Consider the following 11,595-nt stretch of genomic DNA (forward strand, 5'->3'; position numbering starts at 1 on the left):
GTTCACCGAGGAACTGGAGACTCAGACAGAAGACTGACTTTAATTGAGCACCTACTATGTGCCAGCACTATGTCTACTGCTTCTTTACCACAAGGCCATGGGCTAGTGTGAAAGTCGGCATTTAGAAAGGAAATGGAGATTTATGTAGGAAAGCGTCTCGAGGGCAGAGTGGCCCTTACAGAGCAGATGGGCTTCGGGGCAGCCTTGCCCTGGCCCCCCCGCCCCCAGCTCTGCTGTGCACCAGCTGTGCGGCACTGAGCAAGTCCCAATGTGTGTGGGCCACACTGTGCTCACATGCTCTTACACCACTAGCAATGCTAGTAAATACCACTAGTGAATGCTGCCCCTTCTCTGCCTTCCACCCTTGTCCCAACCCCACTGCAACTGGAAATGGTTGCCTGCTTCTTGGAACCTTAACTTTATTCCATTGCATTTTTTAAAATTTTCTGGCTTTGATTATATACAATCTTTGTCTCTAATCTCCTCCCAGGCCACAAGCTTCAATGAGATCTGCAGGATCTTCACGTGAATGCACACAGACACCCAGGGCCTCTGGCTCCTTTCACAAAGCACATGGTGTGGCTTAAAAAAAAAAAAAGAACGCAGGGGCACCTGGGTGGCTCAGTCGGTTAAGCGTCTGCCTTCGGCTTGCGTCATGAACCCGGAGTCCTGGGATCGAGCCCCGCATCGGGCTCCCTGCTCGGCGGGAAGCCTGCTTCTCCCTCTCCCACACCCCCTGCTTGGGTTCCCTCCCTCGCTGTGCCTCTCTCTGTCAAATAAATAAATAAAATCTTAAAAAAAAATAATGCAAGAAAACCCAGGCCATCGTAAGGCACAGAATTCTGTCACTCTCCTATGTAAAGCCACACAAGATGTCCCTTATCAAGTGGCCTGAGAGCCAAACGTGTCCCATGGCCTTCAAGGCTCTGAAGGCTCTGGCCCGGCCGTCCCTTCCATTCACAGGCAGCCACGAACCCCTCCATCACCACCTTCCTGCGGCACAGGCCTCCCTCCTCTTCTTTCCTTTAGACCCCGAATCCCGTCCCCTTCCCTGACTCAGGACCTTTGCAAAGGCTGTTCCCTCCTCTGAGAACACTTCTCCCTGCTCTTGGCCCAGCTGGCACCTCTCACCTTTCACCTCCCCAACGTGCCCCCCCCCACTAACCCCCGTTCAACCAACTAAAGGATTCTGTTAGGACACCCTGCTCTTATCCTGCCTAGTGCTTATGACAGTTTATTAGATACTTAATTTCTTTTTTATCTCTTTTTTCCTGTAGACTTCGCTCTTCGCAAGGCGAGATCATGCCCCTTCATCACATTCCAAACACGCAGCAGGGTCTGGCAAATGGAAGGCTCCATAAATATTTGTTAAATCGAGAAATTATCACAGACTCCAACTTAGTGGATTCTGAATTAAGGACCTTTAACCCAGCATCCCTGGTGTATGTGAGCTGTTTTCTGAGGGCTAGTCCTGCCAAAACTGTAACAGGAGAGACTCGAGTCCTAAAGCCCTTTATCAGTCTTGCTGTATTCACGGATGGCCTCCCCTAGCATCTCCCAAGAGGAAGACTCGAATTCCAGGCTGGGCCAGAGCCCTGCCATCTTGCCCTGCACTTGGGAATTACTCATCGCCACGGGATGTTGGAGCCGGGGCTTCCTCTCTCCCACCAGGTAATGAAAAGCGCTGCCCCAAGTTTAGTGGAAAGGCAGCACACTAGCATGTCCAGCTGGGCAAGATCACGGACAGCCAGGCAGGCTGGAAGGAGGGCCTTTCCCAACCCAGTAATAGAGCCGCATCCGTTTCAGCGTGCCCATTAAAAACATCATTTAAGAGAGTGCCTTGGAAAGGTACCAAAGTCCCCAAACTAATTAACTTTCACCTCTCCTGTCCCTCTGTGCATGGAGGGCCTCACCCTCTGCCCACCATCTCCATGAGGAACATTAAAGACAGGACATTAGCCTGAGAACATTCTATTTAAAACAAAAGTACTTCCAAAGATAGCCCTGGATGCCCATCTAAATCATCCTGAGTCCATTTTCTGGCCCCAGAAGCTGCATGGCCAATGCCCCCAGATGGGCCCTACTAAGGTGTCCAATACCCATAAAGAATGTCTTTCATGGTTCATGGGTTGAATTAATCTGATATAAAATGTCTAAACTGAAAACCTGCGAGTTGGGATCTTGATGCGTTTCAGCAGAAAAGCAAGCAGGCCACAGCAAATTTATTAATAACAAAGGAAAAGGAAAGAGATTTCAGAAAATTAAAGCAGAATCTAATCTAAGTGGGAAAATTCAATCTGACCCCTTTTGTAAAAGAAGATGATGTGTTTTGTGAGGGGGGACCACATAGGCTTTGCCGCCCCCCTGCTGCCCCCGCCCCGGGATACCTGGATCCTCCTCTCTCTGGATGCTATAAAGGGCCCCCAGAATGTATGGGCAAAGGAACATCGTCAGCGAGTCACAGAGGGGCTGGAGTTGTCTGTTCCCTAGTGTTTAGGGATGAGTGTGCTAATGTAATGCTTCACACCTGTGTGCTTCCCAGCATGCCCTGAGCCCTGGCGGAAATCACACCTAGTGATTGCCTCTTCAAAACCTGCACACCCACCTCAACCTCCTCTTTCTAATCCATTTAAATCTGATGCATGAAATCTGCCTCTCTGTCTGTTTCTTAATGGGCAAGGACAGCAATCAACAGAACCACCACCGTCATCCCGGGGAGGACCACGCAGCAGCCGCACGCAGGCTTTGCAACAGGCGGAGGAGTCCGGAGGGTGGGGCGAACGTCAGTGCCTGGCCCAGCTCCACACACTCTTGGCTTTCTGGCTTCCCAGCAACTTTGTATCTGGGCACACGCACATTCTGGGAATTCAATGATAAAACCTTTCCAATCTCCTACAGAGAGAACATGGCTCAAAAAAAAAAAAAAAAGAAAGAAAAAAGAGAAAAAGACAACAATCCAATGCATTGGGGTCAATGGGAAATACAAACTGCCCTCTCTGGAAAGGGCATCTCGAGCAGTGCAACCTGGGAGGGAGAGATGAGCATGTGGTCATGGGTGGCGAGGGCCAGAGAGGGGCTCTGGCAGAGCAGAGGCTCTGGTCCCTAAGAATCACACTCAGAAGCTGTCCAGCCAGGCAAGATGCCATCAGACTCACTGGGAGAGCTCACTCAGTAACTGCCCTCATCTGCCCTCCATCTTCGGGTATAACCTGTGGGGGCACTGGCAGTAAAGTTTTTAAAAAAGGGTGAGGGGGAAACAAAGCAGGCCAAATTTGGGTCTGGTAAATTTTACCAACAGTCATGATTTTAACGTGTTTATAAAACTCGCCTAGTGAATCTGCCTTACAAAGTAAGATTTGCCTTTCCCTCCGTCCCCTTTGTTCCAAGGGACTAAAAATTCTACACAATTATTCACATCTCCATTACGAATTGCTTTTTACTCTCTGCTGCTCTTGTCGTCAAGCTCGTGTAATCAATATTCTCAATTTCAGAGAGGAAAATAAAGGAACAGAGAAGGCAACTGGCTGGCTTGAGTTACGAAATCTTGCTCACTGAAGTCCCCAGGAGCAGCTAGGTCCTTCCAGGCAGAGGCATACAATACTTCCATTGGAAAAAGAAAAAAAGAAAAAAAAAAGGCTGTGGTTTAAATAAATATCTCTTATGTTTAAGTGACATGTGGTTTCAATGACAACTTCTGGAAAAACCACCAAGGGGAAAAATGAACCCAGAATGACCGCTTTGGGCACAGAAAAGGAGGAAATGGGTGTCAGTCACGCCCTCACCAATGGCTCTGTTAGTGGCAAGAGTTAGGACAGAAGGGCACCAGCTTGTGCTTATTACCTCTAGGGCCAGGAGCCGGTCAGCAGATTAACTGGGTGACTGGTGGGCTTCAGCACGGATGGAAAAGGCAAACTAGCCAGTGAGAGCTCACACCCATGACTTGTACAGCAGAGGTGGCCGTGTGCCATTCCTCCATTCTGGTTCAAATCTGCCCCTTACGGGCCCTTTGCCAGGAAAGGAGTTACTGACAGGACCTCAATAATCCCATCTGTAAAATGGGGATCATAATGCAGACCTATCCGAATACTGTGAGAAGTCAGCAAGATCTGTTCGGCCAAGTATGTCTAACATGGTAGGTGGTCAAGAAGTGGCATCTCCTGAACCAACCACTCTCCCTTTGTTCGCCTCAGTGACCATGAGTAAAGAGATCACAGTGATGGTTTTCCTGTTTAATAAGGTGGCTGATTTAGAAGTGGGCTCAAATCCAAATCTCAGCTCCATAATTTCCATCAATGGCCTAGAAACAGCACCAAGCCCTCACCAGCACTCTGCCTGGGCCCAGAGCAGGGAAAAGGAAGATCCCTTGAGGTTAAAAGAGAACACAAGGCAATGCAAGGGCCCCTTGGAGAAGAAGTGTGAGCTCTATAAAGATGAAAACGTAATAAGGAACACAAGCATGATCACACTTTGGTCATTGGCAAGGCCTTGAGTTGTGAAGTACCAGAATGCCATGCAGACGCCGAGGAATCACCCACTTTCCACATGGCCGTGTGTCTTCCAAACCGAGACAGATATATGTATGTATAATCAAGCCGTTCAAACCCCCTGTAGCAGAAGGCAGTGCTTTGTTGTAAAACAAAACTGAGATGAAATAACCATCATCCTTTCAAATATCCTCTGAGAGTTTGGTATCTGAGGCACATTCTGTCATGTACTTCTCTCTGACCTCAAACACTTTGATTCTTTTTTTCCAAGTTCACATAAAAGACAGAAAGCTCTCAGATTGGTCTACAGCACCATGAGCCTGGACTCAATCTGAATTCTTCGCCGGTGCAGAGAATTCGTTGTTATTCCAGGTAATTAGGAAGCAGAGATAAAGGGCCATTACATTAGAGAGGCCTAGCCCACTGGGAAGACTGGCTGTCGGCTCCTTATTTAAAAACAGATTAGTTCCCACTGCTCTCAGAAGGCTTCCAAGGGTACGCTCAGATATTCTAAGTCCCATCCTGACACCCTTTTCCTCCCGTTCACAATACACTTGCAGAATTCGAGAATGCGGCTTGTCTGCAAGGCTTAAAACAAATGCTTCAATTTTCCATTCTCCAAATGAAAATCAATGGCAACAGAGAGGTAAAATCAATGTTCATCGCTCTGTAGGGAGAATCCCATCCCCAGCTCCCGGCCACCCAAAGCAATAAATCAGAACCAGCCATGTTGACTGGCAGCGAAACCCTAAGAGCAGAGCTGTCTGTGGGTTGTATGACTTTCTGTCCATCCCTGTTTCCTGAGAGGGCATTCTCTTTAAGAAAGCGTAAGATGGTAATTCCAAAATCTAAGTCGGGAGAATAACACATTGTTGCATTAAAAAACTCTTCTTCCCCCAATGAGTTCTTTTGCCAGTGGGATTTTTGGCATCTAATACCAGAGTATAACTATTTCCCTAAAGATCCATCCTGCATTATCTAGCTTTAAAGAATGCTCCGACACCCCACTGACCTGTTCTCCCAGACAACCAATGATCTGCATTCTATTAGCACAGATTAGCTTGCATTCTTTAGGATTTCAGGTAAATAGAAATTATAGAGTCTATACTCTGTTCTGGACTATGTCCTTTCACTCAGCAGTTATAATGAAATTTATCCATGCTACTGCATGCATCGATAGCCTATCTCTTCTTATTGCTGAGTAGTAATCCACTGCATGGATGTACCACAATTTGTTTATCCATTCACCTGTTGATGGACCTCTGGTGTTGCTTCCAGCTCTTGGCTATTACAAGTAAAGCGGCTGCGAATATTCATGAGTGAGTCTTTGTAGGACATACGCTTTCATTGCATAATCCAGATACAAACCTTTTGTTAGACCTGTGTTTTGTAAATATTATCTCTCAGTATGGCTTATCTTTTTATTACTATGTGTTCTGAAGATCAAGTTTTTAATTTTGATGAAATCCAATTTTATTATTATTATTATTTCTTGCTTTTATAGTTCACGCTTTTTTTGTGCCCTATTTAAGAAATCTCTGTCAGACCCAAGGTTACTACTCCTGCTTTCTTTCCAAAGTTTTAGATTCTTAACTCATATTTAGGTCCATTTCAAGTTAATCTTCTGTATACTATGTTATGGCAGTCTACAAAATTTGTATCTACAAAGAGTTGTAGTATCATGAAAATACTCATTTATAAAAATTAACTGAAGAGAGCCCAATACAAATCTTTATATATAGGATAGGCACCACTTGACAATCAAGTTTTAGCAGAAACAAACCAATGGATAAAACCCATGACTAGAAAAAAGAATGGAAGGAATGTTTAATTGCTGTTTTTAGCTTGTGTGACCATTGCCTATTTCCTGTTTCTTTTCACTTTTCTGTATTTTCCATGTTTGCTGTAATAAGCACCAAAGATTGTTATACCAAAAATCAATTAAGATATTTTTAAAAAATCATCCCAGAGGCTTTCCGGCTCCAGGCAGCCTTCACAGGGCTCTTTAATGCATAAATGGCCCCTTTGAAGAACCTAAAAGGTGAACACACTACCAAGAATTCACCCTCTCCCCAGCCCGTTCAGTGTGGCTCGACAGTAGGAAGAGATGAAACAAAGAATTTCCAAGAAGAACTCTCCAAAGAGAATGTGAGATTTGCTGAAGCCTCTAGACGAAACCAAATGCAAACCCAAATCCAAATACCACCCTAATATAGGCGATTTCCAGCCGAGGGAGGCCGGTTGGCCCACTTGGGACCCCACCAAAATGCTGGCCTGTCCGCCCAGACACTCCGCGGTCACAGACGTGAATGTCAAACAGCTTCTCCACTCACTCCCTCTCCATGGGCAAGGAAAGCGAATGCAATACTCTCGCTGATGTGCTCACTGTCCTCTGTCTCAATACACTTGACAAGACAGCCTAAGTCTGCAGCCTCGTGATCAGCCTCCGGCCGGCCCAGCCACCGCTCCATGTGCGTATACTGCTGACGATCTGGCAGGCGGGATTTGCCTCTTGAGCTGCTGCACAGGCCAGACGGGCTGAGGCGATTGCCTACAGATGTTTCATGGAGAGGAAGATTACTTCCCTGATTGATGAATAAATAGAGTTGTCAACACCATCTCCATGGTCGGAGGGGACCCCTGAAGTAGAATGTGGCAGGACAGATGTTTCATCTGGAAAGATGTCCAAGACCCTAGTTAGAGGTGTGTGCTCGGCTGATAAGGCGGGCCGAGTAATTCAGCCTCCGAGAGGGAGCTGGGAGGGCGGGCCTGCAGTCGGAGCCAACACCACTGGTGAGCATCCCTGGGGCAGACCACCTCCCAAATCCTGCTAAGGGAGTGGGCATGCTGTCTCAATCACAGCCTCTTCTTTGGGCTGTTTTTCCAATGAACAAAAGGTCCCTATCATGAGAAATGCAGTCATCTTCTTAGTCCTTACCTGCTATGAATCACAAAGAGGGCAGCAGACACGACACTGTAATCCTCATGCTAAACCTCACAGCTTCCTCCAGAAGGAAGGAAAAGCAGGCACAGTCCCGCTGGGAAGGAGGCAGGGCACATGGAGGGGGCTACCTTCTTCTCAGGAGCATGCTACTGTGGGTTTTCCCGGCTGACCTTCCAGAATGAATGAGACAGTAACAATAACGATGATCATAATTGTTTTAGCAACTGGAAGGCGAGCCATCATGATGTGATGCTACACTATATTCCTGACACTGGTGCATCTCACTGAACCCTCACACACAAGAACATGCGTGCACAGAATCCCCGTGCAAGGACTAGCAACACTTATTGCCTGGAAACCCCCTCTTGAAGAGTCACTAGAGGATGTATCCCAATGAAGGGGAAAGAGGAATGGGTAAGTGTTTTCATGAAATCCATTTTGCAGATGAAAATGCACAAATTCAGAAAGGTAAAGTAACTCGCCAGGGTCACAGAGCAAGGAAGCAGCCAGCTTGGGAACAGAGCCCAAATTGGGCTCATTCCCAAATCCCTGCTCTTAGTCACTGTAATTTTGTGGCCATCAGGAGAGGAGGGGGATGAGGATTACACCTTGAACACAAGCAAACAAGTGGTGACGCTTCCCACACGGAAACATGACGTGCCCAGACACACACCACTTACACCTGGACATGCCTGCTTCCGGCCTCCCCCTTGCACAGCTTGGAGCGTAATGCTAACAATCTCTTGTGCAGCACTTTCAGATGGGCTATATTCCAGGAGGAAACAGGCAACAGACCATCCATGTCCCACACCCATACACACGCAGACACAAACAGACAGCTAAAACCTAGAGCACTACCCCAGAAAGGGTATTTGGGTATTTGTGGCAAAAGAGGCCCCATCTTACCACCCACAGAGAAGGAAGAAAACATGTGCAGCAGAAGAATCTAGGCTAGTTTTCTCAGAGTTTGCACACCTTAAAAACAACTTTTTTTATATCCCACTCTACAGCGAACTAGATTGTCCTCGAGGGTAGAGTGGGAAGCTTCAGTGTCACACTAGCCTGGCACATGGTAGGTACTCAATACCTTTTTGTTAAATGATAGCGAATGAATGGACAAAGACAGGATGAAGGGAAAGGCCAACATACGGTAGTAATGGGAAACATAAGCTTTGGGGCTGGACAGTCCTGGGCTTGAATCACAGCTGCCACTTTCTGGGTATCTATTGCTACTGCCTCTGTCTCACTTCGTCATTTTCAGAGTGGAGACAAAAATAAATACCAACTTGACCAAAATGGCTGGAAGAACTCAAGGATGTGGTGCTGAGCACCATGCCTGACACATGCTGGGGTTCAGGGATGAGATCTACCTTTACTTCCAGGGAGAACACTCCAGTCTGCAGGAAAGAGCAAAACACAATATACCTTGCATCTCAGTCTTACAGAGACAAAGGATCACTGTTCTTAGGCTGGGTCAGGAGCTGCAGGGACCAGCCTTGCAGAGGCAGAGAGGGTGAGGGCTCTGCTCCAGGTGGTTTCTCCGCTGGACCATGATGGAGCTTCCCAGGCAGGTTCAGAGGAAACCACTTAGGGAATTGAAGGAAATCAGAACATGTCCCAAGAGGAGCAGCCAAAGGGACCAGCACTGCTTAGATTTCAAGAAGTGCAGGAAGGGACAGGACATCCTACATGGTCCCAGGGTCAAAATGGAGCTGACGAGCAAAAGCCACAGGAGGTACATTTCAGTGGGAACCAAGTCCCAGAAAGGCTGTTCTTCGCCTGAGGTCATGGCACAGAGCAGGTGCATGGCAGAGCACACGGCCAAAGCCAAAACCTGGGATGGGATGATTCCGATGCCCAGTGCTACACTTCTCCACTGTTCAGCAGTAGAGGAAGAAGGGAGACTAGGCACTGAAATCACCTCCCACCCCCACCAACCCAACCCCACTGGTAAAGAAAGCCTCGTGTGGGTGTGTGGGTGTGTATGCACACGTGTGCGTGCATGTGCTGGTTCTTGCTTCAAGTATTTTTGTAGAACTGAAGGCACAAGTAGCACAAGGTTCTTTCTGTCATCTCCAAAAGCCTAAGCCCACTGGATGGACAAAGCTGGGAGAAGGTAAGATGCAAAGGCTTGAACAGATAAAGATGTGGTATATACATACAATGGAATATTATGCAGCCATCAAAAGGAATGAAATCTTGCCATTTGCAACGACGTGGATGGAACTGGAGGGTCTTATGCTGAGCGAAATAAGTCAATCAGAGAAAGACAAGTATCATATGATCTCACTGATATGAGGAATTCTTAATCTCAGGAAACAAACTGAGGGTTGCTGGAGTGGTGGGAGTAGGAGGGATGGGGTGGCTGGGTGATGGACACTGGGGAGGGTATGAGTTATGGTGAGCCTTGTGAATTGTGTAAGACTGTTCAATCACAGACCTGTACCTCTGAAACAAATAATATATTATATGTTAAAAAAAAAAAAAAAAAAGAAGATAGCAGGAAGGGAAGAATGAAGGGGGGGAATCGGAGGGGGAGACAAACCATGAGAGACTATGGACTCTGAGAAACAAACTGAGGGTTCTAGAGGGGAGGGGGGTGGGGGGGTGGGTTAGCCTGGTGATGGGTATTAAAGAGGGTACATACTGCATGGAGCACTGCGTGTTATACACAAACAATGAACCATGGAACATTACATCAAAAACTAATGATGTAATGTATGGTGATTAACATAACATAATAAAATAAAATTTAAAAAAAGAGGCAAAGGCTTTAAGAATCCTAAAGGAGAATGGGGAGACCCACCTCCCCCTGGGCTGGGGAAGAAGGGAGATCAGGTGCTGCTGCCTGAGAAAATAGTAAGACACATTCTCAGGAGGAATGGTGGTGTGGTGGTCCTGAGGAGGGAAGACCCCAAACCAGGGCACCCAGCCTGACAAAGATGCCCACAGCCTATATGGGCATGAAAGCAGACAGCCCACAGACCTCAAGGAACCTCAAAGGATTATCACAGTGAGCAGGTCAGTGGCAACCAGGAGATGAAAGGCTCAGACCCTGTTTCCTTGGCTATATGCTTCCTGGATCTCTGGGGTCATTTTGGAAGGAGGAATGGCCCCCACAATGACCAAGAAGGGATTTTCTGTTCAGCTGCTCAGATCTGGGCTCAGAGACATATAAAGCTGATTTAAAGCAAATACAGATATTGAAATTCTTTGCAAATCTGTGTTTGAGAATTGAGATTCATACCCAGCAGGACTGTAGGTACCAAACACCATATAAAAGGGCGACAGAGGGGTGCCTGGGTGGCTCAGATGGTTAAGCATCTGCCTTCGGCTCAGGTCACGATCCCAGAGTCCTGGGATCGAGTCCCTCATTGGGCTCCCTGCTCAGTGGAGAGCCTGCTTCTCCCTCTCCCTCCAACTTGTGCTCTCTCTCTCAAATAAATAAATAAAATCTTTTTAAAAAATGGCAACAGAAACACCTGCTCTCCTCCCCCTCCCCCATCCCCCAGTCAGAGACTGGGTACCCCCAGATCTGTCAGCTGGAGAGCACCTCCCGGGCTCCTGTCTTACCTGGGGAGCAGGTGCTTGCGGCTGACACACAGAGCAGTCTGGTAGTCCTGGGTCACACATACTTTGTGAGGGCTGCATTTCACCTTCAGGCAGGGGTCTTTGGATGGGTCCAGGGCTGAGGCAATAAGAACGAGAAGAGGGGGGTTAGGACCTCCAGGGAAATTTAATTTCTCTTTCTACTCAAACAAGTGGGAAATAAGCAGACCATGTGTTTGCACTCCGTGCTGTTTTCTTAGGCTGATGGGGATCACAATGAATCCCCAAACCAGGGGGAATTCTATGTCTGGGCACATGTTCTTCTTTAACATCAGGATAGTGATTCCTTTGTGCTTTAGGGAGTTTCAGCATCTCCATCTCGGGTAGGAATTACTTTTAAAATCCTTTAGAATCTTGGGGCGCCTGGGTGGCTCAGTTGTTAAGCGCCTGCCTTCAGCTCAGGTCATGATCCCAGGCTCCTGGGATCAAGCCCCACATCGGGCTCCCTGCTCAGCGGGAAGCCTGCTTCTCCCTCTCCCACTCCCCCTGCTTGTGTTCCCTCCCTCACTGTGTCTCTGTCAAACAAATAAATAAAATCTTTAAAAAATAATAAAATAA

General features: G+C 47.3%; 1 protein-coding gene across 1 annotated transcript in view; it reads right to left on the reverse strand.

Annotated features, from left to right (window-relative positions):
• SPOCK1 (SPARC (osteonectin), cwcv and kazal like domains proteoglycan 1) overlaps window positions 1–11,355 on the reverse strand; it is a 180,492-nt gene extending 169,137 nt beyond the window's left edge. The window contains exons 1-2 of the mRNA XM_064595652.1: window positions 11,268–11,355; window positions 11,002–11,116 (exon numbers count right to left, since the gene is read on the reverse strand). Of these exons, the coding sequence (XP_064451722.1) occupies window positions 11,002–11,116; window positions 11,268–11,355 (203 nt within the window). The remainder of the gene's footprint in view (window positions 1–11,001; window positions 11,117–11,267) is intronic.
• Between the last annotated feature and the right edge of the window lie 240 nt (window positions 11,356–11,595).

The sequence above is a fragment of the Mirounga angustirostris genome, unplaced genomic scaffold (genome assembly GCF_029215605.1).
Source record: "Mirounga angustirostris isolate CCGP_5_RB_7025 unplaced genomic scaffold, mMirAng1.0.hap1 SCAF_7, whole genome shotgun sequence".
Taxonomy (NCBI): domain Eukaryota; kingdom Metazoa; phylum Chordata; class Mammalia; order Carnivora; family Phocidae; genus Mirounga; species Mirounga angustirostris.